The sequence below is a fragment of the Lichenostomus cassidix genome, chromosome 27 (genome assembly GCF_008360975.1).
Source record: "Lichenostomus cassidix isolate B80296 chromosome 27, HeHo_3.0, whole genome shotgun sequence".
Lineage (NCBI taxonomy): Eukaryota > Metazoa > Chordata > Aves > Passeriformes > Meliphagidae > Lichenostomus > Lichenostomus cassidix.
In genome coordinates, this window is record NC_139507.1 from 3,534,430 (window position 1) to 3,552,769 (window position 18,340).

General features: G+C 52.8%; 2 protein-coding genes across 4 annotated transcripts; one reads left to right on the top strand and one right to left on the bottom strand.

Annotated features, from left to right (window-relative positions):
* Positions 1-1,348: 1,348 nt before the first annotated feature.
* LRRC3C (leucine rich repeat containing 3C) lies at positions 1,349-5,862 on the top strand. 2 transcript variants are annotated; one of them, XM_085083678.1, is made up of 2 exons: positions 1,349-1,438; positions 3,220-5,862. In XM_085083678.1, the coding sequence occupies exon 2, from the start codon at positions 3,274-3,276 to the stop codon at positions 4,066-4,068; it is 795 nt and encodes a 264-aa protein (XP_084939804.1). In that variant the 5' UTR covers positions 1,349-1,438; positions 3,220-3,273; the 3' UTR covers positions 4,069-5,862. The 2 variants fall into 2 exon arrangements, with proteins under 2 accessions (XP_084939804.1, XP_084939806.1); XM_085083680.1 differs by having other exon boundaries at positions 1,358-1,438; positions 2,585-5,862.
* A 1,825-nt stretch (positions 5,863-7,687) lies between these two features.
* On the bottom strand, positions 7,688-16,835 carry ZPBP2 (zona pellucida binding protein 2). Of its 2 annotated transcripts, XM_085083677.1 has the most exons (9): positions 16,691-16,835; positions 15,777-15,854; positions 14,930-15,055; positions 14,458-14,619; positions 13,501-13,719; positions 12,858-12,943; positions 12,089-12,266; positions 10,888-10,936; positions 7,688-8,898 (listed from the first exon to the last, which is right to left on the bottom strand). In XM_085083677.1, exons 1-8 carry the CDS (start codon positions 16,770-16,772, stop codon positions 10,926-10,928), a joined length of 942 nt encoding a protein of 313 aa, XP_084939803.1. In that variant the 5' UTR covers positions 16,773-16,835; the 3' UTR covers positions 7,688-8,898; positions 10,888-10,925. The 2 variants fall into 2 exon arrangements, with proteins under 2 accessions (XP_084939803.1, XP_084939802.1); XM_085083676.1 differs by lacking the exons at positions 7,688-8,898; positions 10,888-10,936 and adding an exon at positions 11,409-11,550.
* Positions 16,836-18,340: the final 1,505 nt, after the last annotated feature.

An 18,340-nucleotide genomic window follows, 5' to 3' on the forward strand; every position in this document is an offset into this window, starting at 1 on the left:
CCCTCGGCCCCGTCCCGTGGCGAGTGGCTGTGTCATCGGAGCTGCCACATCCCAACATGCCCAGCCCTGCTCCCGCTGCGTGCACAGCTCCCGGCGGCACTGGGAATGGTGATGGGCAGGACGGGGCTGCTCCGCTCCCCGGCCGACCTGGGAGATGCCAGGGAAGTGCTCAAGAGCACCAACTGCGGCTGCCGGCTGCTGCCTGCGGGGCTCCCGGCCATGTCCCGGGAAAACCCTCCCCGATGACCCCGGCACCGGTCCGGCGTCGGGCTTGGCTCGGGTCATGGAAACATCGAAAATACCTCTAAGATCATTGGCTCCAACCACTAACCAAGCACTGTCACCTTCACCACTAAGCCATGTGCCCAAGTGCCACATCCACATGTTTTCTGAACACTTCCAGGGTCCCAGCCCCAGCAATGGCCTGGCTCCGGCGGAGTGCGGGGGGCCCCGGGGAGCGCTGGTGTCTCTGGGGGGCATCTATCCACGGCTCTGTCTGGCTGCTGTCAGGTTCCATTTTTCTAATTGAGGTGAGATCCAGTCCAGGCGCCTCCTAAACTGTTTATCCTCCCGCAGCAGAGGGAGAACATCAGTGTCCGGGGCCGGGCTGTCCCGCTGCGGAGATCTGCGACGGAGCAGGGGAAGCCGCGTCTCCCGCCCGGCGGCCCCGGGGCCCGTTAACGGCGGCCGCTCTCCATGGTCCTGAGCCAGCCTTGCCGGTGCCCCGAGGCGGCGGGACCCCGAGCAGCGGCCCAGTCCAGCGACCCCCGGACCGGCAATGTGGGGGTTGGTCTGGAGACCCGCTCCGGCCCCCCTGGCTCTCACCCCGCCCGGTGCCGCCGCCGCGGGTCGGGTTTCCCCGAGTAAGCGATGCCGGTGCAGGGCGGGGGGGGGGGGGGCACGGTGACCCCACCGGGGTGGGAGCAGGGGGTCCTGCTGTACCCCAAGAGCTGGGGAGAGGATGAGAGGATTCTTGGGGGGTTGCGGGGGCAGCACCGGGGGGCGCCGAAGGCCCGGAGGGACGGGCGGGGCCGGTCGGACTCCCGCCGGAGTTCGGCAGGGACGAAGCAGGGCGAAGGCCATGGAGTGTCTCGGGACGCGCTGGCACCAGCTGCCCCGTGCTCGGGGGTCCCGGCAGCTCCTCGCTGAGTCCCTCCGGTGTCTTCTCGCCCCTCCCGCTTTGAGGACTAGAGGCAGGGCTTCTCCCGTGGGGCGAGGAGCTGGGAAAGCTCCGGGCGCGGGGCCGGGGGTGCTCGGCGCTGCATGGCCCCCCCGGCGGGGCGGGCCGGGGGCGGGGAGCCCCGGGGAGGCCCGGGCGGAGGATCCCGCCCACCGGCCCCGCCGCCGCCGCCGGCTCCGGGGCCGCCGCGCTGCGCGGGGCGCGGCCGCTCCGGCCCGGGGCGCGGGGCCGCTCCGCCGCCGGGGGCTGCACAGGCAGGTGAGTCCGCAACGGGACCTCCGGCGAGGCGGGAGGCGGGGAGGGGAGGGTCGGTAGCGCCTCGCAGAGCGGAGCTTCCCCCGGGGAAGCACCGGGGCTTCCCTCGCCTGCTACGCCCCCGGTGCCTAGCGGGGCCGGGGGGATCCCCGGGCATTCCCGGGCGCACAGAGAGTCCTGGCGTCCGCACTGTCCCCGGCTCCTCAACCGCATTTCCCAGGGCTGGCGGGTACCCCCGGGGTCGGGCTGGGGACCTCTGCGCCCTGCTGTGGGCTGGGAAACCCGCGGTGGGGCAGGGACTGCCTTGGCTTTCCTCGCTGCGGTGTCTGGTCCGCATCCCACCCGCAGGAGTGTCCCGGTGTCGTGGACGAAGCAGCCACCTCCCGGGACACCCGGTCCCGGCTCATTCCGGTGGTTTCCCGGGCAGCGGGCAGAAGGTACCAAGGGGCTGTGTTTGTCCCAGGTTGCCTCTGGAAGACTTGGGGGTCTGGTGCAGTGTGGGGCTCCGGGGTCCCGGTGCCCTTGGTGTGCCCTGAGCTCTGTTCCCGCTCAAGACCCTCCTGGATCCCCCCCGGGGCTCCGGCAGTGCAGGCATCGGCTCTGCACAGGTGTGACCTTGGGGCGTTTCGGCGTGGCAGTGCTGTGTGACACTGCCCGGCACTGGGGTGCTCACCTACCTGTGCTGTGGGGGCCACCCTTGGATGGGCACCTCTGCACCACACCGGGGAGCCCCGGTCAGCACCCCGAAGCGGGTTTGCCGGTGTTGAGGTGCTCCGGTGAGCGAGGGGCAGTGGGACCAGCAGGCAGCTTTGCTGGTGGCATAGCACGGGGCTCCCGCAGCACTGAGCTCTGCCTGACCGGGTGCCACAGGAGCCTCTTAGCGCCAGTGGCTTTGGTTGTGGGATGGTGGGAGAGCACCTGCATGCTGCCTTCAGAGCTCCACTGCCACGGCCGGGCACAGGGACAGGCTGGGACCCCTGGACGTGGTGAGACCCAGGGCTGGAAGAGCCGGGCAGAACTCGGAGCACTAGGACATGGCCCTTATCTGCTGCCACCACCCTGGGAACTCGTTGCGCGCTCAGCTCTAGTGAATTTCCTTTTTCTGTTTTTGTTTCTTTCCTGCTGACGCTTTTCCCCTCCGGAATCAAGGGCTGGATGGGGCCCATGGTTACGGGGTGGTGTGAGCAGCCCGACCCCACGGGGGAGTGGCAGCGGGCAGGGCACAGCAGCACCCGGCACCCACCTGTGCCAGTCCCCTCGAAAGGAGAAAACCCGTCCCGTGTCCGCGTGTGCCCCGGGCGCTCCTGGAGAGCGGAGCCGGGAGCGGGAACCTGCTGAGCCGCTGCCTGCACATGTTTTCCGAGGCATTCCCCGGGGGCCGCCTGCAGCGGCCGCTCTCCCGGAGCCGGGGCTCAGGGCTGGTGCGTCCTCCGGCCGCCGCAGGATGTATCGGCCTCCTGCGAGCAGCGATCGTGGCGCCGTGACCTTGGCAGGGCGAGAGCTCACCCCGCCTCTGGCTCAGCCCGAGCGTCTCCGGTTGTTACAACCCAGCTGCCGGAGCAGGAGACGTGCCCAGCCTCTGGGGCCTGATCCTGCCACGCAGGAGCCTGGAGCGAGGTGATGGCCGAGCATGGGGGAAAATGTGAGCCATGACAGCTGTCCTGGTCCCCATCCCTGTCCGTGTCCCATGGCTAGGGTTAGGTATGATGCTCACAACCAGCACAGTGACAGTTCTGTCCCGTCCACCCTGGCCTGACACTGTCCCCTTGCTGTCCCTGTCTCAGATGTGCCAAGTTCAGCTGAAGTCACTGTGGGCGTGAGGAAGGCAGCCCAGCACCATGCCTGTGGCACAGCAGGTTCTCCTCTGCCCCATCACCATGGGACTGTTCCTGCAGAGCCTCTTCCTCCTCCTCTTCCTCCTGGGCTCCTGCCTCCACCCAGCTGCTGCCTTCCCCAAGGGCTGTTACCCCTCAGAAGAGGAGGGGCTGAAGACCTTTCGCTGCAGCAATGCTCAGCTGACCGAGATCCCCAGAGACATCCCCAACGACACCAACAAGCTCTACCTGGACTCCAACCAAATCTCCTTCCTGCCTCGCGATGCCTTCCGGGACCTGCCACTCCTGCTGGAGCTGGATCTGTCCCACAATGCCATCGCCAGAGTGGAAAGTGGGGCTTTCCGGGGCCTGGCAGAGCACCTGCACTCTCTGGACTTGTCTTCCAACAGGCTGGTGTCAGTCAGCAAAGATGCCTTTAGCAACCTGAAGGCCAAGGTGAACCTGTCCAACAACCCGTGGCTGTGTGACTGTCGGCTGCAGGAGCTGATCCGTGCGGTGGAGCTGGCGGCTGACTCCTCGGGGGGCATCGTGTGTGACTCCTCTGCGCAGGAGGAGCACATCGGCAAAGCTTTCCTGCAGGTCATCGCCGACACAGACTTCTGCAATGTGTACAAGAAGACCACGGACATCGCCATGCTGGTCACCATGTTCGGCTGGTTCGCCATGGTGATCTCCTACCTGGTCTACTACGTGCGGCAGAACCAGGAGGATGCCCGTCGGCACCTGGAATATCTCAAGTCACTGCCCAGCAAACAGCGGCGATCGGAGGAGTCATCCACCATCAGCACTGTGGTGTGAGCACCAGCATCCTGCAGGACTTGGGGACGTGTGGAGCTGGGGACCAACTGCTCCAGGGGCTCACTAGGGCTGCAGAAGCTGTCACCAGCCACTGGCATCACACAGATATTCACGAATTTGTTCTGTACTCCTCCTGGCAGCAGCAGCCATGGCTGATGAGTCCCTGGCTCTGGTGCCTGAGGTCAGGGATGGATATCAGCCATGAACATGGAGGATCTGCAGCATCCTCCCAAGTTATGGAGGACTGGAGTGACCCAGAGCATCCCTCTGGCATGTGGCCATTGCTCTGACTGACGTGGACATTTGGACTTCATCTAAAACTTTTTATATTTCCTTTGCAGAGATCCCTTGGGGCATTAATGGAATCAGTGTTTTCATCCCTCCCTGGCTCCCCCTTGGCTGCCCAAGGGATGGTCTGGCAGCCCAGGGCAGCCTAGGCATGGCTCCCCGCTGGGAGGGCAGTGGGGAGGAGCAGTATGGCTATAAGGCCAGTGCCCTGCCAGGTCACTGGCCCTGGAGGGTCACGAGCTATGACTGCAGCCAGTGGGACCAAGAGGTGGGGCAGGAGGTGGGGACACACCAGGTGGTGCCACCCCACCTCCCTTTTCATCTCGCTGCTCCTTTCCCAGCACTCCCAGGCCAGGTAGGGCAAGGGGCGTGGGGGTCCCCACTCAGCATTGGGGTCACTGATGGGCAAACCAGTGCCTTCCACCTAGGAGTGTGGGGAATGAGAACCAAAAGGGGAATGAACTCCCTGGGGCAGAGCCCTTTGGGACTGCCAGGGGATATGGGTGCTGATGGAGGGGAACCGAGGGGTCCTGGCAGTGGGTCGAGCCCTACTGGGATGCTGGGAGAGCAGCTTTTCCCTCGGTGCTCCCAGGGACCACGAGGGAGGGTGTTTCCAGCACCCTTTGCCATCTGCTCCCGTCACTACCAGTGGGGAGCTCCCACCTCACAAGCTGCTGACCGGTCACTGTGATGGGAAGCTGGATGGAGAGAGCTACCATGGCTCCTCTGCCCTCTCCCCTCTCCCTCACTCACTGCTGTCAGGAGCCTGAATCTCCCCTAAAAAGACCCCAAAGTCTCTTCTTGACACTTAGAGTATTGGGCTGCACGCTCCTGGCAGCAGGGGTGGAGGTGATGCTGGGCACAGGGCTGGCACAGGCAGGCTCACTGCCCACCTTTGGGCGTGAAAGGTCCAAGTGGCAACTCAGAGCAAAGCCAGAGCAGACCCAGACTCTTCCACCTGCATGTCTGGCCTCTGGGACAGCTGGTTTTGGCCTTTTTTTAAACCAACCAATGCTAAATTGCCTTAATTCACCAAGAGCACCAACCAAACCTCCTCTGTACCGGGCCAGACCTGCCTTGTTGCCAGGCCCAGCCTCAGCCCCTGGTGTGGGCAGTGCGTTTTGGCTCAGGCCCTGGCTGGTGCCTGTCCCCTTGTGCCCTGGTGCCAGTGGGAGCCGTGGGACAGAGCAGGCCAGGTGCAGGGCCCACGCCCTTCCACAAGTGCCTAATTCCAGCACAGAACAGGAGCTCTGCAACGCACAAACACCTCGGCACCAGTTCCCATCGGGGCGTCCCTGCAGCCCCATGGCAGCTCCTTCCCCCTCTACAACTGGTTGAGGAGAAAAGGGGCTGGTGGGGCCCGACTGACCCCTCCCAGGCTGCTTCCCCAAGGCTACCACTTGTGCCTGCAGCATGGGGGACGCCGGGACCATCCAACCTGTCCATGTTTGGGTTAAGGGACCTTTTAGTTCTTTATATGACAATAAATTTGGCTTTTACTTTGGAGCTGGTGGCTGGCATGTGCTGGTGTGTGTGTGTCTGTGGATCACCGGGCCCTGGTGACGTTGTGGCTGAAAAGGAAGAATGGAGGTGCCCGTGACAGTCGATGTCTTTCTGGGCAGGCGCTTGCAGAAACAGGACACCCGTCCCTCCGGTAACCCTGCCCCAGCCTTCAATAATGAACACCCGTGGCTCGGCTCAGGTCGCTGGCACGGTGCCGGTCCCCGCGTCACCCAGGACCCCGTGCTTTCCCAGGGCTCTGCTCTGCTCCCTGCCCTCCCGTCCCCACCAGGGCAGCCCCTGACATTGCGTCGCACATGGGCAGGATCATGACAGCCGGGAGGGACAAGCCTTTCCAACACCACTGTCCCACCGGTTCCACAAGAGGCCTCTCTGGTCACAGCCCCATCCTGGTTTGCCGGCACCTCTTCCTGCGTGATCCATGCTGGAGTGTTGTGCCTTGGAAGGTGAAACCCTGGCCCTAACGCAGAGTGACAGTTCCCGCTCGTGGGACATTAACCTTGTTTGTCACTCGCCTGTCTCCAGACACAGACCCCGGGCTCTGGAGCAGATGGCTGCCGTCCCCCGTTCTGGTCATTCCCTGGGGATCCTCCTCCCGCAGCTCCAGGAGCAGCTGGGGAGGGCTGGGGGACACACAGGACACGTGGCCCCAGCTGTCACCCTGTCCGTGGGGCCGTGGCTCCCTGGAGCCCTGCCAGTGTCCCCTCTCACGGGGCTATATGATGCTGAGTCCCCCGGGGTCAGCCCTGCTCTGGATCCTGTCTGTGGAATTATTTGGATGGAAAACATCAGGCTCATTACAGCCCACACTGATGATCATGGGAGAAAGGAAGTGAATTCCAGGAGTTTGTCTGGATGTGGAACAGCCCTTGGCACACGTGGGTGTACAGGAGGATAAAATACATAAGAAGCCTAATAAAAATCTGCAGTAAGCTGTGGGAAGGTGACTTGGTCTGGGATGGATGGAATTGTGTTGGATTTAGGCTGTCACTACTGTCATGTATTTGATCAGGCACGACAGGGTATGGGGAAGAACAGAAAAATGGGTTTATGGGGCTATTTCCTGGAGGCGCTGTGGCCAACCTGGGTTGTTGGGGGGTCTCGGGAGCAGGGGGACACAGCCTGTCTGATGGCTTAAATCACAAGGAGGGATTTTTCTCATCCTACTCTTTCCAGTTGCGAGGTGCTGTGGGCCACATCCTGCTGGGAGCAGGAGCCAGCACTCAGCATGGTGGGTGTGAGGCACTCATTGTTAGAGGCAACACTTCTCCTTCAGCGAGGAATTAGAATCATCCCTTTTAATACCCCTCTCTGGGTAATTCGTTTCCTGATGGAGATTTATCTACAGGGATCAGCAGCAGGAGAATTAACAGCATGACCTCCTTCTGTGCGTTCCAGCGCGCCGGTAAATCTCTGTTATTAACTTCCAAGGAGCTCTGCCTGCCTGGTCATTAATGGCCTGTTCTCTTCTCCAGGATGGAGGAAAATGTGTTAGTGGGACAAGATCTACGACCCAAATCCTCTTGGCAGGGGCACCTCTTTGCCTGCTTGGCCCTGAAGTCCTTTGAGAGCATGTGGGTGGAGCAGTGCTCCTGGGAAGCCCACAGGATATCCAATGCCAGTGGACACCCTGCCTGTGGGTCTGTCATCCCAGCTGCAGGGCTGGGGACAGGGGGGATTTTGGGGGTGTTTTGGGAGAAGCCCTGTTTTCCCCAGCCCAGGAGTGAAGCATGTTCCACAGCAGCGGCCCCAGACTGCATCCTGAACTTTGAACTGATTAGATTTCCAAGAGGGAAGGAAGGATGTCTAATTGTTTAATTTCCACAATTAGAAAAATATTTATCAATAATTAGGAGTGATGGCAGTGATTACACTGGGATTAAAGCCAGGCTACACTTCATCACCCGCCTTTCACACAGGGACCTCATTTATTTCCTTTTGTCCCCAAAAAATCCATGTACAGCTGCATTGCTGCCAATAATGAATCATCCTCGTTCACTGCCTGCCCGGGACTCGTTAATCCAATGATGCTGGTGGTTCTAGGAAGGCTGCTGGGCACAATGTGTGGTCACTGGACTTGGGCAGGAGAAAATTTAATTTCAGTGGGTAGGAAAGTGAAGCAGAGCTAAAAATCACAATAGCACTTCCTGTGCCTGTGGTTGAGAGCTCAGTGGTACAGCCGGCAGCACACTCTCCTCCGGACTCCCTGGTGATTTTCCTTCCCATCACATGTCCAAGGCAGGCATAGCTGAGTCCAGGGATCATTTTCCAACAGCTGTTCTTTTAAGATGAAGATGTACCAGTTAATAAAGCTGCCTGGCCCTCAAAGTTTTCCCTCTCAAAGGGAAATGCCATATTTCCAAGTATTTTTCATGTCTCAGGAGACCGTGGTCTGGGGCTCATGTCCATCCTCCTATGGAAACACCAGGGGCCTGTGGCTGTGGCACATGCAGTGTCACCTGGGCACTTTTGGAACACCCTTGACTCTTGGTTAAGCTTTGTTTTCAAGCAACTTTCCCAAAACAGCTCCTGGATGGGTTCTTGGAGGAATTCCTGAGGGTTGGATTAGCCAGGGCTGCTCCACACCCATCCCAGTGCCAGTCCCAGGGCACCTGCTCTGTCTGCTCCCCACAGCCCCTCTCCTTATCAGCCATGAGCAGGGGCCATGAGTTGTGTCCTGGGCAGGTCTGTGGCTCCTTCAACTCCTCTTGGCTTAAATTTAGAGGAAAATCTCAATTGTGGCTTAATAAAGCTGCTGCAGAGAGTTACAAGACAACTTTCCCACCGGAGCAGAGGTGTCACTGTCACCCGACAGACGTGTCCTGTCACTGCTCTCAGCTCTGCAGCGAATGTTTGAATAAGTGCTCCTTAAGTGTTTCTCAAGTGGGTTGTTCCAGGCAGCTCTGATGGGAAAACAATGGGCTGCAGCTTCCAGCTGGCAGATTATTCCTGTTATTTTTGCCATTTGTGGATGTTTCAAAGCTCTTGTGTGCTGTCAGTACGTGCTGAGATCCCAGAGGTCTGTGTGGAGAAGGGGACAGGAAGTTTGACATTCTAAATTCATTATTTGTGAGGACTCCTCAGTATTCTCAAGGTGTTGTGATGGTCCTTGGCACAGAGCGAGGTTGGAGCTGTGGGACCAGGGTAGGTTAAGTTAGGGGTTCAAAGGGCTGAGCCTCACAGGGGTGATGGAGTTCTCCACCTCACCAAGAGCATCAAGCACAGCCCAGGTTTCAATGATTCCTCCCATAAAGCCAGAGCTAAGCAGAAGAGAAGGATTTGAGGAGGGTTTAAATCAGTGAGGAAGGATCTTGCAGCTCCTCATGAGCTGTTGCAGCTGCAGGAGGTAGAGGGATGGGAACAGTTGAGGTGAGAGCTGATCACAGGGATTTGTAAATCCCGAGGTGTGACAAGGAAGAGAGAGGTGTGAGGGATGGAGTCAGCTCTGAAAGGCTCAGCTGCCATCCCAGGCTCAGCCAAACTCCAGCTGCATTCAGAGAACTTTCACACAGGAAAGGTCAAAGGGAAGCCACTTCCTGTCAGGTTTTCATGAGTCTCCACAGAATTACTAACACAAACTTTGCAATGTGATACTTAAATATTTGAGCTATTTTTCCACTTTTAGAATTCCAGGATGGTTTGAGGGGGGAAGGGACCTTAAAACCATCCAGTCCTACACCCTGCTATGGGCAGGGGCACCTTCCACTATCCTAGGCTGCTCCAAACCCCATCCAACCTGGCCTTGGTCACTTCCAGGGAGGGGGCAGCCACAACTTCTCTGGGCAACTTCTCTGGGTAGTGAGGCCCAGTGGCAGGGCCTCACAGGGAAGGATTTCCTCCCTGTAGCCAACTTAAATTTTCCCATTCAATTTGAGGTCCACTGAAGAAGTGGAGGTGCTGTAAGAGCTTTTAGGAGGAAGAGGGAGTACAGTTCATTTGTGACTCTCTGTGGCACTTAGTACGTACTTACTGCTTTTTTCCCTCATAATTGATGCATGTGGCATTTCCTCCTGCTGAAATAGGCCAAGAGAACCAGGCAGCACCGCCGAGCCTGGCTGCTTCATCTGTCTCAGCCTGAGCCGTGCACAGTGTCCAGTTGGCAGCAATGATAATCAGCCCAAGGGCAGTGGAAATGCTCATTACAGCACACTTTATTCCTCAGTATTTAATAAGTAATGACTCTGAAAAGCTTGGAGCGGGGTCTGTGCCCGTGCCATCTCCTGCTGTGTTCCTGTCACAGTGGATAAGTTAAACTGGGTTGAATTGGGTCGATTTTTGGATGAATACCCACCAAGGAATTTCAAGATGCTGTAAGAAGTTGGGGGTGTTGAGAGAGAGATGCTTCTTTTGATGCTTGTTGACTTAGTCCTGATTTGTGAAAGAAAGGAGGAAAGCTGGGCACCACTTTCCAACACTCAGTGTGTGCACAGAGGCTAAGTTCTCTGATGTCCCTTGAGGAAGTGAGTCTGGAAGGTAGACACGGGGAACAGCTTAGAAAGAAGCTACAAAAGCCTATCTTCCAGGACCTCTGCCATGGGAGGCTCAGCTGCTCCAAGGCCTGTGCTGGGGCTGGGGGGCATTTAGAATTACTCATGAAGCTCTTGGTAGTGGTCAAATAATCCTTACAATGCTCTGTGAGCAGGGTGATTGATCGCTGCAGATCCAGCAGCTAACTTTCCAAAGTGGGTTGGAGTGAGGTTTTTCTGGGAAGACAACGTTCCCATTAGCTCAGTGCTTTGGCAATTTGTATCATCCGGTGAACTCGTCAGGAATTTACAGCTGGTGTAAGAGGATCATCTGTTCGTACAGCACCTGGGGCCAGCCGGGCCCTGTGCAATGGTTTGATGCAGCTGAAGGGGAAGATGCAGCAGGAGGAGGTGGAAAGAGGCTCTGCAGACTCTCTGCTTCCCCCTGGAATGTTCCCTCTTTATTCTGGGAACAAGGAGAGAACCATAACCTGGGTCCTTAATCCTCCTGAATGCTGGACTATATGAGTAATTTGTTACTCACCCTCTCTTCTGTCTTGGAGAACTGATTTTCCTTTCTCCTCATGTCCAGGCTGGAATATTTCAGAAACAGAGAAAGAAATGTGGAAAAAAAAAGAAGGGGGGAACATAATGCTTTTAAATCTTAAAGATCAAGTACTTCTGTTAATATCTGCTAGAAATTCCTCACAGAGATTTTGGCATATGCCAGTCTGGCACATAATTCCACCACAGCCACCTGCCATTCCTGCCTGGAATTGTTTGTAGCTCCTTTGTGTTCTCTGAGCAGCACGAAGCTGTGGCGTGTCTGGTGTCAGCACCAAGAAACAGACTCTGCACTAAGCCACGTGACAAACTTCCTTTTTTTCCCATTTAATTACTTTTCCTTGCATGAACACTGTGTTTTAAGCCATGCTTTTTCCAGTCTAAGGGGTCCCTGAATACAGGAAAACCTAGGGGTGCATGAATGAGGATGTTTTGTTCCAAAGGGAATGGAGGATTCCAGGATTGGCAGCTAAAATGAAAAGAACACTACAACACCAAGAATTCTTTCACAGCTGCTCTTTGGTTTTCCAGTCTCTGCCAGTTTAATAGCAGGATTTTGCTCCATACATTCTGGCTCGAGCCCTGGCACAGGTCCGACAGGTCACCTCGTTGTTAGGACTGTAAGTTCCAGGACTACAAACCACTGTGAAGAGAACAAAGTCGGGGTTCCAGCTGGTTTCCCCCTGTCTCAGGGGGTCATCACACACCCCCATGAGCCTTCCCAGTGCCCTATGGGAGCTCCTGCCCTTCCAGAGCTCCGTGAGCGTCTGGCTAAATACCCCCCAACTCTACAACCTGCAGCAAGTGCTGAAAAAGAACTTGAAAAATCAGCAGAGAGTTTTCTAGCAGCACTTCCAATAAGGGAATTATATCTTGTGTGTTCTGGATCCTGAGGATTGTCACTCACCAGTGACCTGGAAGGGAAAAAACCGACTGCGCTGCTTCTACTTACTCTGCTTGGAAATGCAGCTACACCCATGAGTGCCCTGACACGCTCCACTGGCTCATTTCCTATCATTATTTTAAAACTACTACGTGAACATCTTCCCAAAGGATGAACAGAAATATCCCTGCTTTTGACCCCAATATTTCCTTAATCCCCCCCAGAGCTCTGTGCCTAACACTAATCAGCTATATTTAAATCAATGAGCTATGTTTAAATTGATGTATTTTATATTTACCACAGCAGCTGGCGCAGTTCTGGTGGGTGTGGTGGTTTTTCCCAAAACCTGGCCGACAGCTGTCAATGGGAGTCATGGAGAAGCTCTTGTCCACGTACTGTATTGTAGGAGCAGTGTGAAACTCGTATTTCAAAATGTGTTTCAGCTGATGGAAAAACTTTCCAATTCGCTCTGCTGCCTAAAATTCAGGAGTGTTGGGAGAATAAAAACAGGGTCAGTTCATTTTTGTTGATTTGAAAATATCGGGAAATATTTTGTAGTCCTGATTTCCACACACTGACTTGTCACCTTAACTGGGAATCTTTCTTGGTTTCAGAGGGGCTGGAATGGGAGATAGGATGTGAGCTGATCCCAGGATTTAATATTTAGAAGGCAGAGAGAACAGATTTTAGAAATTGGCTACAGTAGATTTACTTTAAATTGCATTCCATTGACCAAATCATAAATTAAAGATTTAGTTTAGAGGACTGGAAATTCAACACACCGACATAAATGATAATGTTTATCCTTCCTTATTTTTAAGAAGCAAATACAAAGCAAGTAATGAGCCTGGTTTTTTAGCTATTTTTAAAAGCTATTTGTATCAATTTGACTTTTAAACCCATTTTTCTTCATGAATGGAATTATTTTAAATCCATGAATCATCATTTACAACATTAATCCCACAAAATCTGGGTAAAGATGGATTACCACCAATCGTATCAGCAGGAGCTAAGGCAGAGGTGGGTGTTAAAGAGGCAGAGAAGACACTAAGTGACTGACACAGAACCTGTCTGACTCTCCTGTTTGTAACATCTTCACAGTCATAAGGAACCTTGTGGCAAACTTCTTCCCATCCTGGTGTAAATGGATTGACTGTGGATGGAAGAAAAAAGATCCATGTAAAAGAGCAAAATAGATTAGATCCTAGTAGTTTCTGTCCAGTTCCTTCCTTTGTTCTGGTAAGAGTCAGAGGTCAACCAATATATATGGAGCAAGTTGGTGTAGTGGAAGGTGTCCTTGCCTGTGGCAGGGTGGAACTGAATGAGCTTTAATGTCCTTTCCAACACAAACCTTTCTATGATTCTAAAACTAGAAAGGTCCCAGACTTACTAAACATCAAGTACAGAAAACCTAAATATGACAGTTATCTTACGGGATCTTATGGGTTGTCTTCTTCCAGCACTCCTCTCTAACCTTGGTAATAACTGCTTTCGCTACGCGTGTAAAAAGTTGAACACTGAATTTAACATAAAAACTGCATTTTAGCTCCATCTGTGGGTAACAAAAAAAAATACAGGGACTCAAAAAAAAAAAAAAAAGGGAGCAACTTTTGGATGTGCTCTTGACTCTGCTTTCAGACTTTTTTATAGAGCTCACAAGTTGCTTATAATAATAACGATACCTCCCAAAAAAGCACTGAAATCAGTTACCTTGAAAATTAACAAACAGCTCATGCCGGAGGCTGTTCTGTGGTGTCCTGATAGAGTGGCACTTGTAGGACGACTTCGTGATGTGACAGGTCAGGTGGGAGATGGTGCTGTTGAGGATTTGGATTAATTTCTTGAAGAACAAGCCGTTGATTTTCAGCTTGCAGTGCATTGTGCTAAAGCGAACAGACAGCTGATAGGCATGGTCAGCTTCCCTGTAGGCTGGGAGGAAATTGCTTTGGTGTGAATTTGGGGTGTAATCACAGAGTGAATCTTACTCAGATTATTGGTTCCTTTTGTCTGAAATATGGACTTTTACTCAAAAGTAATTAAATAGATAAAACGTAGTCATTAATGATGTCACAACACATTCATCCTTGCCAGAGCTGACTCAGTAGTGAGAGACATTTTAATCTGAAGTATGCAGGAATTTATGTGCTTATAGGGCACACTGTTCCCAAATAATAAAAACAAAAAAGGAGATAAATACTAAAATGAAGCAGAACCAGCATGTCTGCGAAGCTGTGTGTCTGAAATGGGTTGGGATTGTGCCAATTCTATGCAATTATGGTATTGCAGTGATTTTTTTATTGTTACTTTAAAACTTAGTATTTCTCAATAATTTTTGGGTTGTTATGTTGTGAGTGGGAAGGTGAAGTTGGTGATTACAAGTGGTGGAAGGGGCTGAAGGTCCCAGATAACTCGAATTATCATACTTAATTCTGTTCCTATTAGGGGTAGAGATTATTTTATTGCCATATATTCTAGGGAGCAGTAATACTAAACTTTTTCCAAACACATGAGAGGGTGTATGTGTAAAAAATTTTATTTTCTATTTTGGGACAAAATTTTAACTAATTATTTTGGGGTTTTTTTAATCAAGCCTTGCAATAAACATGAGCTTTGCAAACCCACCAACCTGCAAAGGCCATGTGCTTACTCCTAACTTAGCAATCTCACCATAAACCACGAATTTATAGGCCTCAACCATTTCTGCTTCTTCCTGTGTTGACGTTTCGATGACTTTGTGGGAGAGAGTACAAGTGTAGGCACCAGACATTGACTCCCTGAAACCCATAATCATCAGCTTCCCTGTCTTTGTCAGATTCGCATATCTTTGCCCTAAAATAGAAATATTAGGTTACTGGAAATGTCCGCTTTCTGATCCATTTAGAACATTTGAAGATGAAATCTTGCTCCTGTGCATAATGACACTGATTCATGTTAGCCTGAAATGATCTAAAATGTATGACTTTCAGGATTTACTGCAAGTTTCTTTTTAGCTGAAGTATTTGGAACTTTTAGAGGGAGAGGAGAAACAGAGTTTAATGTCAGAACTCATGGAAAAATTTGGCAAAGGGACACTATCCTACTTCAGGGGTGTGTGAATAGAAACGAGGAAAATATGTGATTTTTTTTAGTCTGAACTGACCTTCTAAATCATTTCCATCTGGGCCAAGCCACAAATAGTTGGGATCTATTATTCTTTCTTGAGAAAGAGCCAAATCCATACAAACCAGAAATGGGCTGTTTGTGAACACCTTAACGTACACATTCACTGCAATACAGAATCAGGTAAATGATGTAAAATGTTGATATTGAACAAAATCACACAACCCCCCCCAACCAAAACCAAACCAAACCACACGAAACCCCACAAACAAACAAATAAACAAAACCCCAAAACAACCCCCCAACCAACCAACAACAACAATCCGCCCCCCCAAAAAAACCCCAAACAAACAAACAAAAAAACCAGGAAAAAATCCAAACCTACAAAATCAACCAACAACAACAAACATCCAAAACCAAAACAACCCCCACAAACAAACAAAAACCTCCCCACAAAACAAAAGAAAAAAAACTCCACCTCACTGAAAAACGTATTTAAAATGTATTTTTCCGATTTGGACTTGCAAAGCATAAGATTAAAGATTAATCTCCGTTTGTTCCTAATTAATGTCCTGGAACTGTCCATAGCATGGCTGGTGCTGACTGTGTGAGGGAGACACTTGTGTCCCACACACAAACTGTGGTGCAGGGGCACAAAAAGCACCAGATTTTTGAGTGAGACCCTCATTTAGATGTTATATTTTCATCAGTGCTCCCAGCAGCACTGTGGGACAAATGTATTTCCATCCCCATCCCCTTTTCCTTTGTTCCTGTGCATAAGAGGTTGTGTCACTTCCACGTGTACTGGTGCTACATAATGGTCCCTGGGCTTAAAACCCCAAATTCCAGTAAAAGCTAAATCTAGATAGAAAAAAGGACAAGGTTACCTTCATGCCTGGTGTCACCATAAACTTCATTCTTTCCAATTAGATCAACAGATTGCTCTCTCTTCGGTTCTGCTCTCACTGTAGGAAAAAGTAATTGGAATATTAGAGATCAATCTAAATGTGTGATTTTAATCCTTTATTTCACCCTGGAGGGGATTTTGTCTCATGTTGTTCCTTTTGTCTTACTTTTCCTTTTTCCCTACACTTTTTTCCTAACAACAAGCAGGAGCCCTTGTTTCTGTCTCGTCACTTTTTAACTGTTTTAACGCCCAGGGTGCAAATGCAACATGTCTGGATGTAACAGGTTCTAGACCAGATGAGCCTTTCTCTTTACAAAATGTCACTAAAATATAAGCTGAAAGCTCCTCAGGGTGACCGTGAGGAGACACAGTGCAGGGATCTCTAAGTCTTTTCCCTTCTGGAAATCAGCAGATTGGTGTCAGACACGAAGGTTTCTGTCATGAGATTCCCCAGGAGAGGTAAAAATTATTGGAAATTGTTTTTTTTTTTTCAGGCCATGGGCACACTGGGGTGGTTCTGCCTGACTGTTGTGTCCCAGGGTTGGGTTTGGGGGACACTGGGGTGTCACTGGAGCCTATGACAACCCCTCTCAGGGGGCTTCATCTCCCTGTCCCCTCTTAAAGGACTTCATCACCCACTCTGAGGGAAGGTTCTATGGGGACATCTGCCCCCCACTGCTGAGCGCGACCCACCGGTGGGGTGTCACTGGACCCCACTCTGTCCCCTCTAAAGGGGCTTCATCTCCCACTCCCAGGGAAGGTTCTGTGGGGCGACCCCCTCCTCAGCAGAGCGGGACCCACGGACGGGCCCCGATCCCCACAGCCACCCTCAGAGGGGACCGGCCTCACACCAACACAGCCCTGCAGCTGCTTCCCACCCCTAGTCCCGCTCACCCCATCCCGCCGCCACCACCACGGCCGCCATGCCCAGGAGAGCGCCCGGGGGGCAGCGGGGCCGCCCGCCGCCCCCCGCCATCCTCCCGCCGCCCCTCACAACGGCCGCCGCGGGCGCGAGGGGGCGCTAACGGCCCCCCCCCCCCCCGCCTCCAACCCCGCGCGCGCCCGGCGCTTCCCGCCCTTTTTCCTCCCCTCAGGGCTGAGGGCGGGAAGGGGGGTGTCCCCGCCGGGGTCCCTCGCTCCCTCTCCGCTCCCTCGCCCACACCCGCTACTTTTTATACTGTTTTTAAAACGTTCTGCTTCCTCGCCCGCACTCCAGTGAGCTTTTTAAACAGTATTTTGCTGGGTGTTTTTTTGTATTCTCGCTTTCAGGCCCCTGAGGCTCTTGGCAGCGAAGGACGGCCCCGGCCACCCCCTCCGCCCCTGCGCCCGTTGTCACCCTTCAGCCCCACATCACTCCTCCACAGTGCACAGTGAGCTGTGTTTTTGACTCTAAAGTGGTTTTTTCTGGCTGTGGGACAAGGAGAGGGAAGTACAGGGGGAGGAGGGGGGAAGAGGCTCCGTCATGGCTGTATCTGTCAGACCTGAACCTGCCCTGGGCTATGTAAGGTGTCCCTGCCCATGGCAGGGGCTGAGGGGAACTGGAGGGTCTTTAAGGTTTCTTCAAACCCAAACCATTCTGTGATTGTGTCACTTGCTGTGAGAAAGACTGAAAGTAAGAACGGGGCACATCCTGTGGCTTTTCCTCAGGGGCTGTGAGTACTGTACCTCCAGCTGCAGGTTTCTGGAGAAAGTAATTACTGGACACATATTCTTTCTGCTTAAAAGCAAAAGACATCCCTTTCAGTACCTAAAAGGGCTCCAAGAGAGATGGAGAGGGATTTTGGACAAGGGTCTGGAGTGATAGGACAAGAGGAACAGCTTCAACCAAAAATGGGAGATTTAAATTGGATATTGGGAAGAAATTCTTCTCTGTGAGGGTGGTGAGGCCCCAGAATGGATCTACTAAGGAATTTATTCGTGTAAGAGTCCAAGGCCAGGTTGGACTGGGCTTGGAGCAACCTGGTCTAGTGGAAGGTGTCCCTACCTATGGCAGGGGTGGAACTGAATGGTTTGTAAAGCCCCTTCCAATCCAAACTCCTCTGGGATTCCATGATTCTGCCGCTTGCTGTGTTTGAAAATAAGCACTGGGCATATCCTGTTGGGCGAAAAGTAAAGCCAGGTGCCACAGCATCACTGCAAGTAACTTCCAAGTCGGTTACATGTTTTCGAAAACTTGCTAGCTTTGAAACTTTTAAACGTGTAACTATTTTGTTTCTAGAGCAGGTGATACAAAAACACTCCGGAAACTGCTGACTGGGGTTGGAGGCTCCATCCATTTGGCCACACAGCACACTCCGAGACACCCAAGAACAGGAACGGTGGCCAAGCCTCTGCAAATTAGCAAAATAATATTTTTATTAACTACTACTATTTTACTAACTACCTAGATCATATTTATCACTCCAGACCATGCTACTGTCCAAAAATGATGTCACAGTATTTGCATAACAAATATGGAACCAGCCAACACGGGAATAAGAGTTATTTTTATACAGCATGGTGAAAGTTTTAACTCAATGCTTCTACGTAAAAAAGAGCACTTAA